Source organism: Anser anser (assembly GCF_964211835.1).
Source record: "Anser anser genome assembly, chromosome: Z".
Taxonomy (NCBI): Eukaryota; Metazoa; Chordata; class Aves; order Anseriformes; family Anatidae; genus Anser; species Anser anser.
Window position 1 is genome coordinate 33,372,450 of NC_139723.1, and position 25,656 is coordinate 33,398,105.

At 40.4% G+C, this 25,656-nt stretch overlaps 2 protein-coding genes across 3 annotated transcripts; both read left to right on the forward strand.

Annotated features, from left to right (window-relative positions):
- Nucleotides 1–3,704: 3,704 nt before the first annotated feature.
- On the forward strand, nucleotides 3,705–6,112 carry LOC310888993 (uncharacterized protein; the record flags this gene model as incomplete). Its single annotated transcript, XM_083815945.1, has 2 exons — nucleotides 3,705–3,764; nucleotides 4,853–6,112. The coding sequence occupies 2 exons, from the start codon at nucleotides 3,705–3,707 to the stop codon at nucleotides 5,996–5,998; spliced, it is 1,206 nt and encodes a 401-aa protein (XP_083672071.1). The 3' UTR covers nucleotides 5,999–6,112.
- A 1,933-nt stretch (nucleotides 6,113–8,045) lies between these two features.
- Nucleotides 8,046–22,286, forward strand: TMEM175 (transmembrane protein 175). Of its 2 annotated transcripts, XM_083816522.1 has the most exons (11): nucleotides 8,139–8,343; nucleotides 8,818–8,856; nucleotides 9,986–10,083; nucleotides 11,293–11,435; nucleotides 11,995–12,046; nucleotides 13,749–13,784; nucleotides 15,044–15,127; nucleotides 15,781–15,945; nucleotides 17,707–17,785; nucleotides 19,614–19,755; nucleotides 20,314–22,286. In XM_083816522.1, exons 3-11 carry the CDS (start codon nucleotides 10,066–10,068, stop codon nucleotides 20,975–20,977), a joined length of 1,383 nt encoding a protein of 460 aa, XP_083672648.1. In that variant the 5' UTR covers nucleotides 8,139–8,343; nucleotides 8,818–8,856; nucleotides 9,986–10,065; the 3' UTR covers nucleotides 20,978–22,286. The 2 variants fall into 2 exon arrangements, with proteins under 2 accessions (XP_083672647.1, XP_083672648.1); XM_083816521.1 differs by lacking the exon at nucleotides 11,293–11,435 and having other exon boundaries at nucleotides 8,046–8,343.
- The last annotated feature ends 3,370 nt before the right edge of the window (nucleotides 22,287–25,656 follow it).

Genomic DNA, 25,656 nt, shown 5'->3' on the forward strand with positions numbered 1-25,656 from the left:
ATCCTTTTCTCCTCCTGTTTGTCTTGATGAAGAGATACACTAGGGAACAGCTGGATTCAAGATATCTAAACAAAGCAAACAAGCTCTGCCCCTTTGGAAGCACTGTTTTATTTTAGCATTTTTTTGGAGTGCATTGCAATTGCACACTGGAACACTGAAGTAAAACACAGTGTCACAAAGCTACTTAGGAAACAGCAGGTGTGTCTGGTCTTAAAAACCCCTGTTCCCACTGCAGTTCTCCACTGCTGCAATACATCATGTTCAGATCAGCTTCACTAAATCAGTAGCCCTTTCCAAAAGTCTTGCTCCATGACCTAAGCATGTTATACAGCAACAAGAGGGGTACTGAGATGCAGGTGGAGAGCTACAATCGAATGCCTTATTGGCCATCATGAACAAAAGACATCACTCACTAGGCCACCAATAAATGTCTCGTAAGGGGTGTCAGTTCATTCTGCAAAGGCTTCACTGATAAGCAGTGTGTCTTTCACTTCAGGACACATCTTCCCATTTATGTGATATATGTGGTGATAAAAGCAGTAATGAATATAAAACATTAGACAAATGAGCCAAAACCAACCACGTGCTTTTCCCCACATACTTTACCTCATTATAAGCTTGTTTCCACTGCATCTGTGTATTTTATGTTGCTATATATTTACATCCAGAAAGTGTGTACTAATTTTCCAGAAACAACCGTCATTATTTAGTGATTATGTAGTGAAAACCACCACTCTGCTTGAGGCAGAGTGATACACGAAGAGGAGGAAGCAAAAGACCACCTGCACCCATTTAGGTTTTGCCTTTTTTTTTTTTTCATTATTAATCCTAAGGGCAAAAGTTTCCAGCACACAACACTAAGGAGCACCTGTTCTCAGAAAGATGATTGCTCATGTGTGTGTGAAGGAGAACAATAAAGACTTTACACCACAGTTAATGATTATCAGAAACGCCCTTTGAAGTCCATTAACTCATTTTATTTTGTTGCCTCTCTTTATTTTCAAAAAGTTCATTATAATACCATACAAAAATAAACTAGTCACAGAGATATATGTTCTTGGAAGGATATCACTTCTGTGCAATACTCTGAGCTCAAGTTGCATGTTCTGCAAAACACGTCGTACAAAGCACCTAAAAATGTTCACATGAACAATTTCAGTCTCCTCCATCATGAATTCAGATCACACTACATTCTAAAATCTTTGTGCTTTACTTTGTCTCTTACACTGTTTTCATCCAACACACGCTCCTCAGCATGCTTTACACTGTACACGATGCACACTCAAACTCCATCCATGAATGCTGAAGGAAAAAAAAAAGATACACAAAGCATAGTTAACTTTTGTTAACCTTTGTAAGTGAGCAACCAAAAGACCAGGGACAAAGGAGAAACCAGGACAGAGGGGAGAGGTGCCAGGCCATGAGACATGCAAGAACAGGAGGATGATGAAGAAAAAGGAGGCATATGAGAAGTTGCCTAAACAGGGCTAGAGCAAATAGACACTCACATAGAGTAGATTCACAAAAGACACAGGACATACACCTCTGAGGGGACTACAGGCAGCAGAGGAGCTTATTTCCGAGCTGTGGAGTAGGACAGGCAGTCCCACAGTTGGGCAGAGAGGAACCTGATGAGGTTCAACAAGAGCAAGTGTAGAGTCTTGTACCTGGGGAGGAACAACCGCATGCATCAGTACAGGTTAGGGGCTGACCTGCTGGAGAGGAGGTCTGTAGAAAAGGACCTAGGGGTGATGGACAGCAGGTTGGCCATGAGCCAGCAGTGTGCCTTTGTGGCCAAGAAGGCCAATGGGATCCTGGGGTGCATTAAAAAGAGCATGGCCAGCAGGTTGAGGGAGGTTATCCTACCCCTCTACTCTGCCCTGCTCAGGCCTCGCCTGGAGTACTGTGTCCAGTTCTGGGCTCCCCGCTAGAAAAAAGATAGGGATCTTCTGGAGAGAGTCCAGAGGAGAGCCACAAAGATGATTAAAGGGCCTGGAGCATCTCCCGTATAAGGAAAGGCAAAGAGACCTGAGTCTGTTCAGCCTGGAGAAAACTGAGGGGTGATCTCATCCATGTTTATAAATATCTAAAGTGTGGGAGGCAAATGGAGGGGGCCAGGCTCTTTGCAATGGTGTGCAGCAATAGGACAAGGGGCAACGGCCAAAAACTGGAACACAGGAAATTCCACACAAACACGTGTAAGAACTTCTTTACAGTGAGGGTCACAAAGTGCTGAAACAGGCTGCCCAGACAGGTTGTGCAGTCTCCTTCTCCAGAGACATTCAAGACCTGCCTGGACGTTTCCCTGCTCAACGTACCGTAGGGAACCTGCTTTAGGAGGAGTGCGGACTCAGTGATCTCCAGAGGTACCTTCCAACCCCTGAGATTCTGTGATTCTGTGACTGAGGCAGGGAAGCAGGGAGGAGAAGTGTCCAGCTTGTAGTTGGAGTGCTTTGTCTAAGTGTTTGTTCGTCATTTTTCAATACCAGAATCAGTAATTGAGTTTGGTAATTGGCAATAAATTAAATCACGTCTCCTGTAACAAACCCGTTCTGTTGCCTGTGATGAGGGAGCTGTATTTTACAAGGCAGCTATCCCAGCCAATATTCATCTATCACTGGTGAATTTTCTCTAACAATGTGAACTGCTTCTCTAACAGCCATGTTTTCCTTTGCCTCACTTGCTAATGCTTCTTGACCAAGTGTAAAAAACACTGTTGATGTCACTAGATTCAAACAGCTGTTATGGAAAATGGAGAGGTGATCTGGAAGACCTTTCACATATGTAATCACTTCAGCAGCTGCTCTTCCAATATTGCTCTGCAGTCCAGGATCTCAAAAAGAAATTAGTGTTGGAGCCATAGAACTGTACCAATCCCAACTGAAGTCCACACATATTCTGCTTGTAGATGGCACACCATTTTGGTATTCCAGCCAAAGGCTTCCCGCTTGTTTTACAAACTTATTTTTGTCACAGTTTTGCTGTTTTCTTTCATCATCAATACAACACTTTAGTTCAGCTTGCTTATAAAAAGAAATTCAGCTTTCTGAGATCTCACAGCTGAAGTAGTTCTTACGTCTTGGTCACTTCGTTCAGTTTAACACCATGTACTGCTGCTCAGACCATTCAGGTCAGCCTGAAACGAATGTCACCTGAGACTACGGGGGACAGGAAGGTTCTTCTGGGAATCCTTGGCAGAATGAAGAATGGCCATAGGGTTCTGGTTAGAATTATAGCTTATTATTACACAAAAACTTTAGCAACAGCATATCTTATTCCTATTTAAAGCTTCTAGCACTTGGCTTACAGTTAACGCAGAATTCCTAGAAATTAGTATAGCTATCTTTTTATATAGAATTCTTAGTTACTTAGACTTTTCAGTCACCTGGATCCTCTGCAAATCATATGTCAAATTCTTAATAATTAGCATATAATACAATAATCATACTCCACATTCAGACTTTACCTAAAAGAGCATGAGTCGCTCACTCAGTTCTCAGCGGGAGAAGATGATGGTGGGGGTGTCCCTGGCCACACGGGGATCAAAGGTTTTGCTGTCCAGCAGCAGTTCCAGTCTAAGCCCCACTGAGGGCTCACTGCTGCTTGAATTTAGAGGCAGTATCTCATGTGCTGTTAGGCGTCCTTGTTCCATGATGGGTGTCGCCACATGCTGGTGGCCCAGCACCCAGGCTTTGATAACACCGATGGGCTTAATCGCAACGCCAGCAGGAGGCTTGCCTGCTAATGGCTGCCAACACACCCAGGTGCGAGGAAGGGGGACAGAGAAAGGCAGTAGGGGGTGTTACAAAACCAGCTGATTTATGTATTATGGCTGTTTGCCTTACTGTTGGTTATGCTAACCATATTACAGGGGGTTAGGGACAGGGGGTACCAGTCACAATTTACATACCTGCTTCAGGAAACTTCTGCAGAACAAAGGCTGTCCTAATAGGCAAATTTACTCAGGACCTACTCTCTAGATTGTTGCTGGCACTCCACAAAAATTTTCTGAGGTGATTTCCCAGGCTGTTCTTTGCTTAGGTCCATTGCTAGCCTGTTCCAGTTCCTCACAAGTCTCACCATATGTGTTACAAAGCTGCTTAGCTGCTACCCTTTTCTGGGTGACACCTTGCAGCTTTGCAGCTCTCTTCTTTGGCTTTTTCTTGCTTCTGAGTGCAGACAAGATTCTCAGCTCTTTTCACATTCTTCTTTCCTGGAAGACTATGTTTCACTGTCTCAGGCTAATCAGCTGTGGAATCCAGGTAGGTCTGTAACATCCATCCACTTCACTGCAGACCCCAATTCATTTAAAAGTAAACTTCCACCAGGTGTAGAAACACCCCAGCAGAGCCTGAGGCATAACTGAGCGACTTCTACAAGGTCTTGCAACTATTGCCTAGATCTTGCGGTCTGATTTCCAACTCCTATTTATAAATTTCAGAGACTTCCACAGCATTTCTAGCATACCTGCTGAAATATTCAAGAAGTCTATTATAAATTCATTCCAATGTAGTATATGCTCAGCGACTTATTTCTGATCTAGCCTCTGTACTTTTTGCTTCAATTGATAAAGGAACTGAGGAAAATCAATTACTGATTACTGGAAGCAGCACCTTCTACTGCAAGAGTTCAAAATCTTATGTCTTGATGTTTTTTTCAGTCTAGACCATCTTGGATATCTAATTCCAGTCAGTAAGCACAGCCAGTTGGTTATGAATTAAACCACACTCTCAGCGTATTCTCAGATTTGAATTTCTCCAAACCTAGAACATTTTCACACCAGAAGTGTGGGCAAGCAATTTGAGTTCTTGGCTTCTTCTCTGAGAGGTCTTAGATGAAATCCACTATATAGAGAATAGCCTTTCCAGGAACTGGGGATAAGAAGAAGGAAGAAGGAAGAAGGAAGAAGGAAGAAGGAAGAAGGAAGAAGGAAGAAGGAAGAAGGAAGAAGGAAGAAGGAAGAAGGAAGAAGGAAGAAGGAAGAAGGAAGAAGGAAGAAGGAAGAAGGAAGAAGGAAGAGGAAAGAAGAGGAAAGAAGAGGAAAGAAGAGGAAAGAAGAGGAAAGAAGAGGAAAGAAGAGGAAAGAAGAGGAAAGAAGAGGAAAGAAGAGGAAAGAAGAGGAAGAAGAGGAAAGAAGAGGAAGAAGAAGAAGAAGAAGAGGAAAGAAGAGGAAAGAAGAGGAAGAAGAAGAAGAGGAAGAAGAGGAAGAAGAGGAAGAAGAAGAAGAAGAAGAAGAAGAAGAAGGAGAAGAAGAAGAAGAAGAAGAAGAGGAAAGAAGAGGAAAGAAGAGGAAAGAAGAGGAAAGAAGAGGAAAGAAGAAGAAGAAGAAGAAGAAGAAGAAGAAGAAGAAGAAGAAGAAGAAGAAGAAGAAGAAGAAGAAGAAGAAGAAGATGAAGAAGACGAAGACGAAGAAGAAGACGAAGAAGACGAAGAAGAAGACGAAGAAGAAGACGAAGAAGACGAAGACGAAGAAGACGAAGACGAAGAAGACGAAGACGAAGAAGACGAAGAAGACGAAGAAGACGAAGAAGACGAAGACGAAGAAGACGAAGAAGACGAAGAAGACGAAGAAGACGACGAAGACGAAGAAGACGAAGAAGACGACGAAGACGAAGAAGACGAAGAAGACGACGAAGAAGACGACGAAGAAGACGACGAAGAAGACGAAGAAGAAGATGAAGAAGACGAAGAAGAAGACGAAGAAGACGAAGAAGACGAAGAAGACGAAGAAGAAGAAGACGAAGAAGACGAAGAAGAAGACGAAGAAGAAGAAGAAGAAGAAGACGAAGAAGAAGACGAAGAAGAAGACGAAGAAGAAGACGAAGAAGAAGACGAAGACGAAGAAGACGAAGAAGAAGACGAAGAAGAAGAAGAAGAAGACGAAGAAGAAGAAGAAGAAGACGAAGAAGACGACGAAGACGAAGAAGACGACGAAGAAGACGACGAAGAAGACGACGACGAAGACGAAGAAGAAGACGAAGACGAAGAAGAAGACTAAGAAGAAGACGAAGAAGAAAAAGAAGACGAAGAAGAAGAAGAAGACGAAGAAGAAGACGAAGAAGAAGACGAAGAAGAAGAAGAAGAAGAAGACGAAGAAGAAGAAGAAGAAGAAGAAGAAGAAGAAGAAGAAGACGAAGAAGACGAAGAAGAAGACAAAGAAGAAGAAGAAGACGAAGAAGAAGAAGAAGAAGACGAAGAAGACGAAGAAGACGAAGAAGAAGAAGAAGAAGTTGAAGTTGAAGTTGAAGTTGAAGTTGAAGTTGAAGTTGACTAAGATACTGCCAGACTAAAATCTATCACAAATTCGGGAATATTCCCTTTCAGTTACATGAAAAGACTAACAACGAAAGTAGTTCTGTGCAATAAAACCACTTTCCAACAGTGTTTGAATCACATTAGCTAGAGCACAACTTCACTGAAACTATAAGCCTATGTATTCCAGATGGACTATCGTTGTGGTATGAACTAAATGCCAACAAGATAAAAACATGAACATAAACCAAAAGCCTCCAGTTCACAGCTCCAAAGGACAGAACAAAGTACGTAAAGCAAATGATCTGAAGTGACAAGGCTGGTTAGGCCAGTAATAAAACAAAATAGTAATTAAGAAAAAAAATAAAAGAAAAAAGCTACTTTGGAATTCACATACAGATTTTAAAATCTGATGTATAAACAAAACTGAGAAATTCTGAACATTACAGCCTCTGTGAAGTGTAATTTTTGGTGTATATACGTTAGCTGTAAAGAGCTTTGCTGGAACATAAGGCATAATCCATATACAACATTTACTTGCTTCCTCTGAGCCCACCAACTCAAGTCACCTGTACCAGGCATCAGCTTTAAGAATTCAAGATACTCTCACCGACATTCCCAGACCAAAGGAAAGTCATTCTTAATTCATATTTATTTAGTTATTTCAAAATGACAACACATGTTGCCCCCATAATTGTTCATCCATCTCGCTGCAAAGGATTTTCTTGAGGATTTCCTTCTTCAGTCAACAGAATCACATGGGGAGTTTTTCCAAGTGATATGGGAAGAGCTTTAGAAGTCCACAATAGTATGCACACAGTGCTAGTCTTCCTGAGCTTTAGTATATGACTAATTCATAAGTGTGTATAAGTGTATGTATTGTATGTGTATATATATGTATATATGTGTGTGTGTGTACTTTATATATATGACCATCAGAAATATCATTGAACTGGCCTGCAAGCCAGACTTCAGCACTGTGAGGAGACCTTTTAGCCTGGACACGCTTTGTACACTCAGCTTTTTCAGACTAGGAGTTTCCCAACCTGTAGCTGTGAGTGCCATGGCATCTAGCTGGCAGCGCTGTTACTAGCCCCTGCTTACCCATTATTTCATACATGTCTCCAGACCTAAAGCTGCTCGGCTGCCAGCATTTGGAGATGGAGACACGCTGAGGTGGGGCCTGTCCTCCTGCGGTGCTCCCCGTGCCAAGCACTGCACAAGGCCGAGGACGCAGCTAGCACTAGCACACAGCCGCTGCCTCTCTGCTTTGTTCAGTGTAATGCATGGGTACCTCGGATGTGTGTGGTGCATTTTTAAGACCCCCTTCATGCTGCTGCAGGGAAGGCCTATCACAGAGCTACAGGATATCCTGGGTTGGAACGGACCCACAAGGATTATGAGTCCAACTCCTGGCTGCACACAGGACCACCTAAAAATAAGCCCATGTGTCTGAGAGCATTGCTCCTTGAACTCCACCAGGCTCGCTGCCGTGACCACTGCCCTGGGCAGCCTGTCCCAGTGCCCGAGCACACTCTGGGTGCAGAACCTTTCCTTAACACCCAGCCTGACCCTCCCCTGACCCAGCCCCATGCCGTTCCCTCGGCTCCTGTTGCTGTCCCCAGAGAGCAGAGCTCAGCGCCTGCCCCTCCGCTCCCCTCCTGAGGGAGCTGCAGGCCGCCATGAGGCCTCCCCTCAGCCTGCTCTGCTCTGGGCTAAGCAAACCAAGGTGACAAACCCGTGCCGGGGCCGCGGCGAGCGGCGGGGCAGGGCCACGGACGGAAGCCACCGCCCCCGCCGTCTCCCGGGGGCGTTCTCCTCCTCTCCGCCTGCCCGGCGGGGCCGGCGTCTCTCGGTCCCGGTGCGCGGCCGGGCTTCGCCGCCGCGCCGCGGGAGGCGGAGCACGGAAGGCCCATGTCGGCTCCGCGGGCCACCACGCCGGGCCCCGGCCCCGGCCCCGGCCCCGGGTCGGGGGAACCGGTGCCGGTGCACAGTCGGGCCCTGGATCTGGACCTGGGTAGCAGCACGCAGACGTCGCACCGGCTGCTGGCCTACAGCGACGCGCTGCTCTCCATCATCGCCACCGTGATGGTGAGCCCCGGGCCCGGGACGCGGCGGGGCTCGGTGGCGGGCTGCTGCCGTGCCCTGCCCGGCCGCGGAGCTTCAGGCAGCAGCCTCCCGGCCCCGAGCCCTGCAGGGTGCCGCGGGTGTTTGCCTGCCCTCCTCCCCCAGCCCAGCCCAGCCCTGCGGCGCTGCCTGGGTTTGTAGGGACCAGCTGCGGACCCGTGGGGGTGTGCGGTGAGCAGCCCTGCGAGCGGTGTATGTGGTAAAGGACGCCTTGGGGGTGGGGGAGAGGAATCGAGCCGTCTCTGTTCGGCAGAAAAATGATTTCGTCTCACAGAGCTGCGGGTTACTCCTGTATTTGTGATACACAAATAGAGGAACTCGGATAGGACTGCTACACCCATGAATATCTGCAGCCATCTAAAGTTCCTTGCAGGTTTCATTCAAGCTCTGAGACAGGAAAAGACATGCGTGTGTACTAATAGTGCTTTCTTGTTTCAGATTTTGCCTGTGGCCCACACAAAAATACATCCTGATCAGGTATCTTTTCTGTTGTTGCTTTTTGTTGTTTCTGGTATCTTTGGAAATGCATGTAACATCCTAATTTAACACCCCACTTCAGTTTGAGTTCCAAACTTTAAAAAGAAAGCTAAATAACATTAAAGCTGACAGAAATTTCCTCTAGGAGGAGGAGCTGTTGAACTCGAGGTGAAAAATTTTAAATACTGAAGATCTGTGTAATCTACAGAAGTCACGATATAAAGCCTGAATGAGATGTATATGATATACATGTCATAGATTTTATGCAGTTACTTTTGTATGAAGATAAATTACCTGTCAGACCAAAGCATCTTCCAGAAAACATCATCTCTTGTTTGTAATACATCAGTTCGAGAAGCCACTTAATGTAGTGCAACCTGGATGCTGGCTTTAAGATCAATTTAATCACAACTGTAATCAAAAGTAAAAAAGGGACTACAGAAAATTAAATCAGAAAGAAGCAGGAGTGTTGGGCAATGCAATGTAATCTTTTGAGGAGATTCATGATTTTTTAATCACAATTTGTTTTTCTGCTCTTAAAAACAGAGCTAGACTCCAAACTGAATGTTTTGCCTCAGTTAGTTTAGGAAACTCAGGTGTGGTCCAAAAAATACACTGCATTAGTCTGTTTAATCCATTGCGATGTTGTGGTGGTACGTGCAGAATTGATGTGGTTGAGCCCTTCCCTGCCTCATTGTGAATAATCATCATATGAAAATCTGTAGGACGCTTTTACTTCAGAAGTCAGTGTTAAGGAAATAATAGGGATGTTTTATAGCCAGCCCTTCTCTGAAATGCATTATCACAGTAACTGCAACGTGAGAGTGCATGAATGAATCAAAGGGTGAACTGAGGTTTGGAAAGCCTAGATTTTACAGATTGAAGAGTTGTGTTGGAATATCATAGCCCATTAACTACACATTTCAGCATACTTATCAGTGTCTAATACAGTTCGTCTGCATGATGGTAAAAAAAAAAAAAGACTGGAGGAAAATTGCATTACTGGCAAGCATTTTCAAAAAATACTCTGTATGACTGCATGTCATTCCCATTCGTAAGTAATGCTAGTACTTTCAGAAAATAACTATTTTTTCTTTCTGTCTGGGTGTCACTTTTTATTTTGTTTCAGAAACTAGGTGAAAGTGTTCAGCAACTTCTTCTAACAAAAATTGCAGTCTACTTGATGACCTTCTTAATAGTCACAGTGGCATGGGCAGCTCATGTAAGGTATGAACAAGGAAGAATGTTTAACTCCACTACAGAGTTAAAGAAAAGCTGTTGTTTAAAAGGGCAGAAGATCACCTTCTGTCTGATACATTTCTGTGTTGCTGATATATTTCTGGATTTTCTGTTTTTGGATAGTAATTATAAAAATGCACTGTAAGAAGTGCTATCCTAATCAGTGACTTAATGTATTTCTACACCATAGAAACTGTGATACAAAAAAAAAACCAACAAGCATTATATGTCTTCAAATTCAGAGTTACTCTTCATTTCACTTAATATTCTTGATGGAATTAAACTTAAAACTATGGTGAAAAAGCATGACATTTTAAGTTGTGTGATGCACATATAGAGGAATCCAGATAGGACTGCTGGCCTAAAACTTGTCTTTTTCAGTCCTCAGCAGTGCTTCTTGCAAAACTAGTTGTGATGTTGCAGATGCTGCATTTTTCAGAGCTGTGGACACTGCCACTTTGCCACTTACCCATACCTTAGTAGTCAAAAAGAAATTGATGTGCAGGCATTTTGTGGGGGTAGGGCAGCAAGCATTTTTTTTCTTCTGCCATAGTATTCTGAGGGTTTTTATTCTTAAGAACAAGGTAAGCTGGTCCTCTTTCCAAATCCATTCATTTAAAGCCAGTTTGGATTATGTTCTAATGAAGTCACTAAAAACTAAAATTAGTTTGCTTTCTTTAGAGCTCAGTTGTATGGAGGCAGTTCTAATTTGTCATTTTTTTTCCTAATAGTCCAGATTCTTGGTAATACTTCCAAGTATTTACAATAATTAAACAGCAAACAGCTATAACCCAAAGCAACGTTTTGTTTTTCAAACTTGATATACTTAACACTAGTGAACAGCTTGCAGTGTTAACAGGTGAGCTGAAATGTGGCAGTTGGTCTTTGTTTGGTGTACTTCTTTCTGGGTAAAGTGACAGCCTCTTAAAACTTAAGGAAAACAAAGTATAATTGAGCATTATTAATTTCTAAGTCAGCATATGTTAGAAAGCTGTGAATAGATAGTATAGTTTTAAAGGAAACATGGCACGGATAAATCTTACCTCTATGGTTTTGCTAAAATCCTCTCAGTCAAGCTAAAAATCAAGGCAACTCTGCAGTTTACTCTCTACAACACTGGAATCATAGGGTCATAGAATGGTTTGGGTTGGAAAGGACCTTAAAGATCATCTAATTCCTCCCCTCTTCCATGGGCAGGGACACCTCCCACTGGACCAGGTTGCTCAAAGCCCCATCCAGCCTGGCCTTGAACACTTCCAAGGATGGGACACTTCAAAGAATCGTGGCAGCGCTTTTTTGATTTATCACGTTAACAACTATTACCACTTTTTTTCTTTTAAGTAAGTGGATTGATCCTATTCTGTCAGAGGCGCAACCTGTAATTACCTCCTATCTTCCATTTTCCAAGGTGTGATATCCATTTGTAGTTCTCTGCATTGTTAGGATTTTGATGTCTTACTCGATGTGTCAGAATTGCCATCTTGATTACTTTTTCACACATGAATTGGCTCTTAACAACAGTTAAATTGACCTCACAGTAAAGATACAATTACAAGTGCAGAGGAAGGATAGAGCCAAAAAAAAATAATAAAGATAATAAGTCAGTTTGATACATCTTATGCCACTTGTCCTTCAAATAGAAATGGGGTTCTTAACTTTTCCGTGACTGAACTTGACTGTTCATATCTACCTTTTCAATTTTTTTTCTAACAAGTGACTTCCATGTATGAGTTAATGTTTTGGTAGCACTTGGTTTGGTAGCACTTGGACTGCTTGCATAAATTCTGAAGCAAAGGAAATCAGGTTCCCCTATAATACAACAGCTGTATAATTTATATGCAATGTTGTAACATGTTTTGGGAGCTGGCTTGTTCATGGTATCTTAACTTGCCTTGACAGGTTGTTTCAGGTGATAGAACTTATAGACGATGTCCTTGCTCTTCTAAATCTGGTGAGTCTTACCCAACATACTTGATGATTAGCTACCAAGTATAGGTCACTTTTTCTTTAGACTGCATGCACATGACAGAATGTTTCTAATTTAAATCAATTCCACCAAATTTCAAAGCCAAGAAGGTACAGAGAGGGTTAATTCCTCTTTGCCAAAGCACGTGTTTGATAACTAACTTGCTTTTAACTTGCACATGTTGCACTTGCATTGTAAACCAAAAGAAGATCTGCACCAGGCTAGGTGGAAGTTCATCTGAGGGAACTGAAGAGGCACCTAGGCAGAAAGATTTTGACTTTGCTGGTCTGTGTGGCTTTTTTCCTCCAGACTTGAGAAAATGAAATTTCGTGTCTTTTGTGGCAAAAATCATAGCTGTGGGTTTGAGTTGCAATTATGGTTTCAGCCATTTCTCTGCTTATGTTACCCAAAAATTCATTATGAAGCTTATTTGAAACACAATCTTAAAAAAACTATATCTGAGAGACCAGTCTTTGATGCAGTGTTTTGAGATTTACTCTTACCTGAATCTTATCTGTTGAAAATTCTTCATTTATTGGGTGTGTATTTTTAATCAGCCACCTTGTAGTATCTTGGTTACAGTTATTTATTATAACGAGATGCTGCAATGAAGAGTGTATTTTTGCTTTCAGCTAGAGTTTTGTATTTTTACTATATTGCTTAAAATTCGGTTCTCTTAACAATGCACAATTACACAGTTTATTTAACTTTTGTGACTAAAAAATACTGAGTTTAAATTCTGTAAGAACACTACAGGAATTTATGTAAGAAGAATTGTTTAAGGCATATAATTCTTCTCTAATTTAGCTTTCAAAGCAATGCGTTTCATAGAATCATAGAATGGCTTGGATTGGAGGAGACCTTAGAGATCATCCAACTCCAGCACCCCGCCATAGGCAGGGATGCCACCCACTAGATCAGGTTGGCCAAGGCCCCAAGCCTGGCCTTGAACACCTCCAGGAATCCACATCCACAGCTTCTTTGGGCAACCTGTGCCAGACTTACTACCTTTATAGTGAAGAATTTCTTCCTAATGTCTAATCTAAATCTATCCTCTTAGTTTTAAGACCATTCCCCCTTGTCCTATCATTATCTACTTGAGTAGAGTCCCTCTCCATCCTTTTAATAAGTCCCCCTTTAGGTACTGAAAGGCCACAATGAGGTCTCCCCAGAGCCTTCTCTTCTCCAGGCTGGACAGCCCCAGCTCCCTCAGCCTTTCTTCATAGGAGAGGTGCTCCAGCCCTCTGATCATCATTTCTGCCTGCTTTAGGTTTGTTTGTTTGTTTTTCCTTAGCTAATATTTGAAAAATTTATGATCAGAAATTAATGGTTTTGACAAGGGAAATCAGAAGCACCTCCTCTGGATGTGTGGTATTTTTGGCATTGCTAGTTCAGTGAGAAGTCTGTTAGGAGCCATAAGAAAAGCTTTTATCTGTGGTACTGTTAACAAAACTGTAGTATTTTCTAAAATAAGTGTGTACAGTTTGGATAGCAAACCTTAAAAGTGTGTACAGAACTGGCTGTATGTTTCAGTCATAGCTCAGCAACTTCAGAAATGTTTTTTTTTTAAGATGCAACACTTGCATTTGAGCTGTTCATGTTACATTCTTTTGCTACATGTTAAATGATGGTATTGCTTGCTTGCAGTTCACCTAGTGTTTCAGTACACTTTTTTTCTTTTCTTTAGGCTTGTATGATGATCATAACTTTCTTGCCATACACTGTAAGTACTTTTCTAAAACGTGACATATGTTTATATTACATTTTTTTTCTTTATTTGGAGAGATTATACCAAAGTATTGAGTAAGCCAGGAGAGTATTATTATAGTGTAAACCCTGAATCCATTCTAGTAGTTAATTTTATAATTAGTGCATTAATCCTTAGTTTCTTAAAATTCATCAAAAAAAGTCTTGAAGGATTTTCAGAAAATTCTTCATCTCCTGCATGTCATATGTAGGCCTGGCAGAAAATGGGTAATGTGGAAGATAAATTATAATCACGGAAAGCCATAGTTTCCTAGGTTTTATTTAAAAGAAGCAGACGAATTGAATTTCAAAGTTCACCAATGAAAATTTTGAATTTTTAAGGGAACTAAACCTGTATTTCAAACTCCTCTTTAGATAGCAGAATACTTTACTCTTATAACCTTCAGAGAGTTTTTGGTATAACTTGTGGCTCATTCAGCAGTGGTGGTTCTAGCAAACAATTATCTACCTTTTAAATCTGCAGATTCAATGTTATATGCAATTTCTGGACAGATAACCTTTAGATCCAGCAAGAATTGACCACCATAATTAGCAGAACAAAACAGTTGCTTAAAACGTTTCTTGACTTTTATTGTATGTTTAGAACAGATTTATAGGACAGGTACCTGTTTCGCCATGGATATATCTGTGTTATGTATTAACCTGCAAAGAATAAAGCTGTGGTCAGCAAAAGGGCCTTTGTCAGCAAGAGCACATACTTCTTCCTTGCCTTCAAGTGGAAATAATTTTTGGAAAGTTAGATGTGTTACCCTAACACACACTGTTACTCCCTCCTTTTTTTTTTTTGTCTCACCTAATGAAGCTGCAGAAATTAATAGAAATTAATACAACAGACAGCCATGGAGGTAGAGAAATTAAATTCAGAAAGGTATCCTAATATCAAGAATATTCAGTTATGAATATCTTGTCTACTGAAAATGTTAAACTTTATGCTCAGCTGCAAATCAGCCTGTAGTTATTAAGAAGACATAGCATTAGAGGGGTTGAATTTTAGCAGTATCAGCATATGAGCAAAGCCTTCTGTCCAGATACCCTCTGTTGGGATGCTTGCATGTGTTTGTGGCTAGAAGCTGCTTTTAGTGGAGTTATATCAAAAAGCCAAGTGTTATTTATGTTTTAAAGTTTCAATATTGAATGAAGAATACTCCCTTTTCTCTGTTGTTATTCCTACATTGCTTCCTAACTACATGTTTGATCTGGTTGCTTTTTTTCTAGTTTTCCTTAATGGCCTCCTTTCCAGAAGTACCTTTTGGAATTTTCCTATTCAGTGTCTGTGCTGTTGTCATTGGCCTTATACAGGTATTAGAGCTATCCCCTTACATTTTCACTTTTAGAGGCTAGATTCTATTGGGCGGAACTAAAATAAGGTTTATTAACTGTGGATATAAATTGTTAAGTGTCTTTTTCTTTTGTAAAGCAGTATTTTTCAAAGCTTGCCATAAGAAAACACCTGTTAATGAGATGATTGCCACTGTCCTGTGAAACTGATATATGCAATTAAATCAGCTGATCTCAAAGTCCACAGAATTTCTTCCCTCTCTTTAAAAACACATTGACGAAATAGTAGTTGACCTTTCCTGCTGAAGTTCCCATTGAGCCACACAGTAATGGCTGAGTGAACAGAAAGAGGTTTTCTGACTCGGGACTAAGTACTTAGCACGGCACTGTTTTTTGCCTGGAACAGTGCCTTGTCACTTTCTGTTCCTTGTTGTGGAGGCCTGCCTTCTTCATGTAAGATCCACGGTCATGTCAACCTCTGCAGAGGAAACTAAAATCCTGATACACAGAGAAGTGTGAAATCTCAGAGTTTCTAAGACAGGTCCTCCATGTGGGAGTGAAAAATAAGGTTGAATGTGTTCTGGAATTTGTTGATTTATAGTTTTGTGGTTATATAGCTGAAATGCTGTGTGTACTTGTGTGTATTACCTTCAGTAATGCTCTTCTCCTTGCAGGCTGTGATAGTAGTGTATGGATTCTATCACCCACACTTACTGAATCAACAGATACAAGTGTCTGAAAATCAGAATTTCTATAAACGTCATATCTTGAAGATTATCCTAAGAGGACCGATTTTATGTTTTTTAGCAGCCATCTTTTCCTTTTTCTTTATTCCTTTGGTAAGTTCTCCCAGTTAACAGAGTACCTGGGTACAGCAGTTTGTATTATCTGTGTTTGTGTCTGTGTGTTAAAATAATGGTGTCTGTGTTAAATATGCAGACTTTCTCAGTTGCTGGCTCTATGGTGATGTAATCATGGTTGCTATTTTGTGTTGGATGTTTTCAATTCATACAGGCCAATCTGTAGTTTGATCTGTGAATTTTGCATAGGTTTTCAAAGAATATTCTGCTACAGTATTTGCTTTACTTGCTTAGGCTTGGTTTTCATAATGATTCCCTTAATTACTCTTCAGAAGCAGATCTTCTAAACTGTAACTTAGCATCTTCCTTATCATATGTCAGTGAGATAATGTGAAAGGTTACATGAAATAAATATCACATTGCACAGCTGAAGATATGTGAATATAACTGCTGCACTCACAAGGTGTAAGAACAAATTGAATAAATAGACCAGTTAGCCAACCTGCATCTCAAAACAAATGTTTTTCACTAAAGCCTGCTCTTACAGCAGCCTCGGCCACGTTTATTAAGCAGTAAGGTTGCATCTACATATTAATAACCATGGAAATTAATCAGTGTTTAAACCACAAAATTTGGGAGATGTTGAGTTACTATTGATAAAAGGTACAATTGTGAGTCCAAGCATGAAAATAACCAATTTTAATAAAATATTCTCCTCATCTCAGTCTTCCCTGTTATTTCCTTCTCCCTCTCTTGTTCACTAGTATTTTTATTTTTTTAATTAACATCAGTCAAATTAACCTCCAGGTTGCTCTTGTGTTTAGACTTGTGCAGTCTGTGAACCTCTTATGACCCACTGAGCTGTCTTTTGGACAGAAGCAGTACAGAGACAGTTACACGCTTCAAAAAGCGTGTAAAGTTCAGGACACAGACACTTAAATCATGCTCTTTTTTTAGGGAACTTGTTGAGATAGATGTATTCAAGTTTGAGAGAGATGGGGTGTTTTTGTAATAATGACTCTTCACAGAGATGCTTAACAGAGCTTCTGCCTTCATCAAAGACATAAAGGAACCAGCAGAGATTCAAACAATTTTATGAAGTATTTACTCTGTAAATACTGGTCAAAATCTGCAAAGAGCTCTGCCCTTGAGAGTATCCCTCACAGCTGTTTCTTTGCCTTAGCTTAAGAAACCTTTATATCCTCTTCCCTGCCACCACCCTCCATCGCCTTATTTCAATACATCTTTTTGTGTAGCCTGCTGGAATTACAAATGTGATTCAACCAAAGAAAGTATTTTTGTGCTTTTTTGTTTTTTTGTTTTCCAGTTTTGTTGTCTACAGCCATTCCCTGATCATGTTATTACATTGTTATCCAAATAACTTGCCAGCACAATGCAGGGGTGCTTAGGGGTTTTAGCTGGCAAACTTAACTTTTCAGGTTGAGTGGCAAGTGACAGATAATACTAGAAACATGTGATGGTTCTCCAACCTCCTGAGAAATCCTTACTGCATTTGTTAGCAGGATTATTCCCCTTCCTGTTTCAACTTAGTACTCATAGCTGGTACTAAACTAGCTATCAAAACTAAACTAGTGATAACAAAGCATTAGGCTGCACATGTAATATTCAAGGGGTGCATGTTGATTTCAGGTGAGTCATTTCCATGTCATAAAATCAAGACTTTTTTTTCCTCAATGTGATTATACCTAAAGGTTGAGAATAATAGTTTAATGTTAAACTTAGAAAGAAATTTACATTTTGATAACTAAATTTAAACTCTGTTTATTTTTCTCTCCATAGTCTTACATACTTCTTGGGCTTGTAATCGTTTTTCCACATCTGTCTCGATTCATTACGTGGTGCAAAACCAAGATTTTGGGTGAGTAAGAGCATTTCTAGGGATTATGTTCAGATATGTTATTAGGTTGTCAACATGTTATCCAAATAGCACGGAATGAAGTAATTTTAATTCTACTTCCAATTTCACCCTTGGAATACAGTGATTTGGTGTTTTATTGCTCTGCTTCCAGTTTCTCCATAGCTCCATGCTTTACCTTTAATTTACTAATATATATATGTAAGGTATACATTACAAAGTGTTTTTCTGAAAGCAAAACCTCTCTGTTTTTTGCTGAGTGATGGCTGCAGGCCATCCCTCTTCCCTTCTAAAAAAGGAGCATGAGGACAGAAAAATATAGAAAGCAAGCTCTATACCTGTATCATTTCCCAGCAGTGCTGTATGGTCCCACTTTCTCAAACTGGCAATCAACAGTATGTTTGAGAGTCTGTAACAAGCAGATATATAATTGAAACACATCTAGTGTAAGTAACTGTTCAGTGCGTTATGCCTTACTAATATAACTGCTGTGGCCTAAAGGTTTAAATTCACACATTGCTAAAGACAGCCTAAATCCATGCTGCCTTCCCTCATGCTCCTTGCTGAGGTTCCTTCTGCCCCCTTTCTGTCAACACTACCCATTGCATAACCATGCCAACAGCCAGTTGTGCTAATTCAGCTCTACTGAGACTCCACTGAGGAAAGATGTTGCTGGTGCCAAAATAAAAGAGGAGGTGTTACCATGCAAGCTATTTAGCCAAAAGGGGAACTGTCCCCCTTTGAGAGTAATATTAACTGACCAGAAAAATACAAAACAGATGTATGTCTTTGGAATAAGCACTGCATAGGTGAGTCAGCAGAGTAACACCTTTGTGCCTCTGCTGCTCCATTTTAGTCCAGGACAAGTCCATCTTTGTTTGCTATGAATGGTAATTTATTTTTTACTCTACCATGCAGGAGCAGGATTAGGCAGGTAGAAATGCTTTGAAACAGTTGAAGCCAGAGTCTCAGATCCAGAGAACAAATGGACAGAGATATTTTGCTGTGCCTGCTGCAACGGGGGCACTGCTGTTCACAGCCAGGTCAAGGCTGTCTTTGTCTAACCCTGTCAGGTGGCTAACATAATTTACTGCTGTATTGATTGAGATGTGTTTACACTTGCTTTTTAATTGAGTTTCTCTCTTTAATTCTGGAAACTGCAGGATTTTTCTTCATCAAATCTATAATCCTGAGGTGGTGCAGCTTGGCTAGCTGGGCAATTCAAAGCTCAGTCTTTAGGGATGAGTTTGATGTTTTCTTTAAAAGCTCCAGAGCCCCATCTTTTGGCGAAAGGCTGGATTTATTTTAAAGCAGGTGATTTCATGTGCCAGTGCAGCCCTGATTCTGCAGTGAGGTTTTTCTTCCCATGCAGTATAAGTTCTTCACAGTGTCTTTGCGGACCTGCAGTTATTAGGGCTTCCTGGGGAAGCCTTCCTGTGCCCTTCTGGCACAGCATCTGATTTGTTTAGCTCAAATATCTTGTTCAATTAGAGCTTTGGGCCCCTATTCATTTGGTGGAAATGGTCTGCCATAGGGTTTAAAGGACAGGGGTTTTTTTTGTCTCTGATGTGCTTGTCCTGTATGAAAGCAACACGAACTTCAGGGAGAGCCACAGCTGCAGAAAAAAAGTGGAATGAGTGATGTGTGGATGAACAGCACCCTTCTTTCTACGGAAAGATTTTGAGGGGTGGGGAGAAAGAAAAAGGGAGATCACAGTAGGTTTTTTGTTGTTGTTATTCCTGTTGTTTTTGTTTTTTAATGCTTTAACTACCTTGCTTTGTACTGTCTGATTTTTGTCTTTCATTAGTATACATCCGGGTTTGTTTTCCAGGTCAGAGAAATGAAGAAGAGGAACACCATAGCTTAGAAACATTTAGTTTTTACCTTAGTGAGCCTCTGAGTAAGGAACGGGTAGAAGCATTCAGCGATGGAGTCTATGCCATTGTAGCAACCTTGCTCATTTTGGATATATGGTAAGGTTTTGTGTTGCCTCTGACAATTTGTGTTAACTATAATGCCAATTCATGTCTATATGTAATATCTGAGGAAATAAAACTAACCAAACATAGTCTTTTACTTCTAAAGCCTGCAGTGATTACCTCAAGTGTGATTTTTCTGGAAAGTTACAGAACACAAACGGAAGATATTTTTAGCTCCCACATTTCAGAAGTAGTGATCATTAGTCTGTTTAATGTATATTGGGTTGGAGAGTCTTGAAGGACAAAGTTTCCTTTATGTTTGGATGTGTTTTCAGATAAAAGGCTTTTACCAACAAAATCTGTTTAGTCCCTGTGGCGGCTTTATTACATTAACCTAAAGGAAAGCCAATTTACTTTTGTGTTTCCTTTCAGACTTAATTTAATTCTTGAACTTTTATTTGAAATGCTTCGTTTGAGGTACAAATTAGAGAACTACAGAGTGGATGCCTGTTCTTTCCTGCATGCCCAGATTAGAACAAAATACTTAATTGTTGCTCCAGGTGTGCCTTTATAAAACTAACATGCAAAGTAAAGTAAGTTTTCTCTCCACAGTGAAGACAATGTCCCTGATCCAAGAGAAGTGAGAGAGAAGTTTCATGGAAGCCTTCTTGAAGCTTTAAGTGAATATGGGCCAAACTATCTTGCCTACTTTGGCTCATTTGTAACAATTGGTCTCCTGTGGTTTGTCCATCACTCACTTTTCCTATATGTAACAAAAGCTACCCGATTAATGGGACTGCTTAATATACTTTCATTGGCATTCATTGGCGGGCTTCCACTGGCTTACCAGCTGACCAGTGAATTTGCAGAGAAGTCTCACAATGAAATAGAAGCCATTCAGGTCAGCTGTGTTATTACTTTCTTTGCCAGCATGTTTCAGTTTGCAATATGGACTACAGCCCTCCTGCATGAAAGGGAAACATTGCATCCTTTTGCTAGATATGGTGGCAAGGAGCATGCCTTTATGTTTGCCAAGCTGGCTCTCTACCCTTGTGTAAGCCTAGGGGCCTTCTTTCTAACATGCTTGTTAAGTGAATTTAGCACAGAAATTTTCCATCTTATGCAGATTGTAATCCCATTTGCTTTTCTTGCCTTGCGCATTTTTGTTAGAATTTCCTTAACTCTCATAAAGTCTGTGATGTCTTTCTCCAGGCGGAAGGTTGTATTGTTAGAAGAGGAGGAGGCATGTTTGTCTCCTACTGATACACTGTCCTAAATTTCCATGCAGTGCATGTGAAGTTGCAACATTAATTACAATTCTTCTAACTCACATTGTCTCGATGTGTAACCTGTATTGATCTAAATCAAAGCCTGTGTTTGCCATAACTGGGTCATACTTTAGCTGTAGCTGGTCATGCTTGAGACTGTGCAAAACCAGTAATTGAAAAAAATAAGGAGGTGGGGGAGAAGGAGCTAAGTAGGGAAGACAGAAAGCATGTTCCCCTGCCTTGACAATTACCCTTTCGGAAACAAATGCTGCTTGAAGTACAACTGCAGTGATGATCGAAGATGAAATACACAGATACCCAGCAAAATGTCTTTTTTTCAGACATGTGGTAGTCATTGTGGCAACCAAACACAGGTGTAGAAGCTGGTTATGCTGCTACAAGATAGGGAGTGAGGTTTGGAAGACATAATGGAGACCTGGTTTTCTGGATGGTGAATCACTGTAGAACATTTGTATATACAGATTGGTGGTCTCCCTTTTTATTTTATTTTTATTTTTTTTATGGTTACGATGCCTCTTCTGTGTTAGCCACAAACTTGTGGTAGCATTTTGAAAACTACCTGTTTTTGAATGACTCTGAGCATAAGTTTAGACAGAAGTTGCAATCAAGACCCATATGCCTTCTCCCAGGCTGCCTGAATACAAGTTCTTCAGTCATACTTGTTCTTTCTCAAAAGGATGTATTTCACCAATGAGGATCCACGTGACTACATGAACTAGTTTTGATATATCCCAGGGAAGAAATCTCAAGAGCTGTGGGACTAGAGGTAAATTTGGAAGTCCTTACATTTCTTTTTGGCAGAGGCATTCATTTGTATCTTGAACTTAGTGCCTAACATCTTTAATGCTTTATTTAAAAGCATTTGGGGGATTTTGGTGTTCAAAAAAAAGCACCACAAAACAAACAACAAAAAGAAAAAACAATAAAACAAAACCAAAGTGCTCTGGCAAATAATGCTTGGAGCAATGGTTAGTAAGAACAAATTCAGATATCTAGTTTCAGTTCAGATCAGTCTGAAAGCACTTGTATTTTTGGTTTGAAGCACCTTGTACTGACATCTAATCCTTAGTATTGTGTAATTCTTGTGAAAAAGTATCTTCAGATATGCAAGGAGTTTTATACCTGGTTTAGGATAAATGATTTGCAGTAGGATTCTGTGATGTGTTACGTGTTGCTCTTTCATTCTAATAACTAATAAAAGCACTTTGGGTTCTATGTTTTTGTTTCAACTGTGCAGTCAGCACGTAAGCAGTGAATATCTGTATTTGTAATAAATTTCAATCAGTTTGAAAAACAGCAAAGCTTCCAGCCCTTTATTTCTGCTTTCGCAGTTCGGTCATCTTGTTGCAAATTTTTATCTTACAGTCTTTTGTCATAGTAAGTATATATTTTAACATCAAGTTTTATCAGATATGTGTGAGTGAGCTCTGGAATAGTTTAGGTTCTGGGGTTCAGCTCAGAGAAGTTTGTTGGATGTAAAAAAAGAAAAAAACAACAAAAAAACCCTGCATGCTCTGTGATAGGTAGTTTAGATAGTCAGATTGTAAAGGCAGCATGGAAAGACACCAAAACTTTTAATAGGATGTAAAGAAAGGTTTATTCTTTTTTTGTTGGTACTTGAAGAAAGTGAGACCTGCAAGTGAATCCGACCACAGAGTTTCATTCCAGCATTTAGAGGGATGCTTTGAAGAGCAGTGAATTGCACTGAATAAATAAAAGTGACTGTATTGACTAAATAAGGCATTTTTCCTCTTTTTTTTGCCCACTTGGAAATAAATGATTTCTTCTGCAGAAAGAACTTTTTTTCTTGTAGTCACGGTAGTAGTATTTAAACCAAATTTAGTAATGTCTCAGAACCTAAATTTGAAGGCAAACTTGACCTGAGTTTTCATATAAACAGAGTTGGTTTAAGATCATTCTGACTGACATTTTTTGTAAGTTGGAGAAACAAAATGCATTTTGGAACAAAGCATTGCTTTGAATTACAATATTCTCAGGTAGAAATAACATTTCCAAATCTAAGTTTAACAAATTATTCTCTACAGGATTACTAATGACCACAGTTTTTTTGCCTCTAGAAAAGTTAGTGACACATTTACAGTGATTATAATAATCATTATAATAATCCCAGAATCACAGAATGGATGAGGTTGAAAGGGACAGCTAGAGACTGTCTAGTCCAGCCCTGCTTGCCAAGTTACGGTTGGCTAGAGCAGGTTGCTCAGGGCTGTGTCCATTCAGACTTTGAGTATGTACACACACAGACTCCACAACCTTTCTGGTCAACGTGTTTGAATGTTTAACACGCTTAGAGTAAAAAAGTGTTGTTGTTGTTGTTGTTGTTCCATTTTAAAGTAATTTCCCGTATTTTGGTTTGTGTTCATCGTGTTTCGTTCTGTCAATGGGCACAACTAGGAAGGGACTGGCTCAGTCTTTACTCCTCCCCATCACATATTCTTAAACATTGGTAACATTTCTCCTGAGCCTTTTCCTGTGGGCTGAACAGGCCCAGCTCTCTGCCTGTTCTTGCATGAGAGATACTCCAATCTCTGTTGTCTTCATGGGCCTTTGCTGCACTTGATTTGGAACGTCCTTGTCTCTTGGGTATGGAGGATGCAGCAACTGAGCACAACACTCTAGACACGCTCTTACCAGTCACCTCTCTTCACCTGCTGGTGACACTTTTCCTAAGTCTAGGATTTTGGTTACCTTCTTTGTCCCAATAATAGTTTAAATAAAATATGAATGTGAAGAAAGAAGGAAAGTTGCAGAAAAACTTTTGTTCTAATGGCATTGGAATTGTTGCCTGTGGTACTGGTACTGCCACTCAAGAAAAACTACCTCTGAAGCTGAATAGGACAACGTGGTAATGCATGGGAGGGTATTTGTAAAGTCCATTCTCTCCATTGATTCAAAGATCATAAATCCAATTTCTTTAAGTGATTTATTCTTTATTGACGGCGCCGGATGCACGGGGGATCTTTCCGCCTATCGTGCATCCCGAAGTGAAAAGCCGTCCCAAATTTATACATCACAGTGATTAATATTTTATTAACGCCTATACATATTCATTATCTAACCCCGCCTACTCTCGCTTCTCATGCTAATCAGTTTTTTGTGTCCTGCGCCTGCGCAGATCCTCTCAGTGGTCTTGGGCAGGGGTCGTCGAGCTGTGGTCGGTGGTCTCAGAGAGGAAGGCCATAAGTCTTCCTCACAGTGTACTTTTCACCCTTGGTCAGGATTCTGCTGAATTAGCTTTCTTCCTAACCGCAAGGACTGTTTTTTCTTCGAATCTTCTGCTCATTATTTCTTATCTTGGATTCCAATGTCTTGTTCGAGATATATTGCCCGTATGTCCTATTTTGAGATACATTGTCCGTACATCTGCTTCCTGCCCTACACCTAATGTTCTGTTCTCCTTTAATAGTTTCATTCTTAACCCTTTCTTATCTGGAATCGCCTCAGCTTCCCTAATCAATCCCCCCTTTTCTTTTCCCCATGCAAATTCTTTTGCATTGCATGCCCTTATCATTAGCAGTATCGCAGTGACATACATACAAATATTCCTACTACCAATAACATAACCAGATCAGTAAAAACTTGTTCTAACTATTGAAAGTTGGGTAACCATGAAGTTAACTTATTCCATATTTCCTCAAAGCCCCATGAAATGTTATCCTTACTAATCTTATACAGAACCTTTGTTTGTTTCTATATTTCCTCTATGTCGGTAGAGACCTTTCCGAATACAAAAATTCTTCTTCCCAGCCTCTACGATATGTATCTCTCAATACCTTGCCATGTACTTTCGTCAGGGAAGCTAATATTGCCATTCGTTGTAACAATTTCCAATTCCAAACAAGTATTACAAAAGACAATATTAAACTTATACCAACTAACATCAATAGAAAAATAATTGGGTGACACAATGTGTTCAAAATCCCAGTTGCAGTTGGCGACCATCCAAAGAGTTTGTCCCACCAGCTATGATCTGTGTCTTGTTTTACTCTTTGCAAAACTCTGTTTATTTCTTTTGTATCATGGTGGACAGTGATTAAAGTCTTCTCTCCATCTTCCTGAATGCCTTTTAAAATTTTGATCAGGTCTTGGTGTTTAAGTAATTGCTTCACTAGCGTGAGGTTCATCCCAATAGGTGTGGGTAATAACTTGTGATACATTGTGTGGTTGGACTTGATCAACTGGTGGGATACCACTGGTGCTGAATATAAAAAATCACACCCGATGATTCTAACAAAGTTACAAATACAAAAGTTAGAGTGATTTTTGCTAGGTAGAGTTATGTTTTCCTCATCTACTTCTACAAAAGCACAAGCAGTTCTTAAACACACACAGCCTTGACCAATATATACAAGCACAGTCTTTTGACTAGTATTTGGATGAATTTCAAAGTGGCAAACACCTTGCTCAGTGTCAAGACAGACATCCTGAGCATCAATTGTGTTGCTCTCACAAATAAATCCTTGTTGTTCCCGGGTAACACATGATTCTAGATTCACAGACTGCCATTTCCCGTTCTTCATCCGGGCCCAGGTTCTATGCTCCGAAGGATAGAGCACTGTTTCCTCATGATTTAACCCTAGTGCAACAATGGGGTGGATAACATAAACTGTAGCATTACGTATAGTAAGCACAAAGGCAGTAGCCA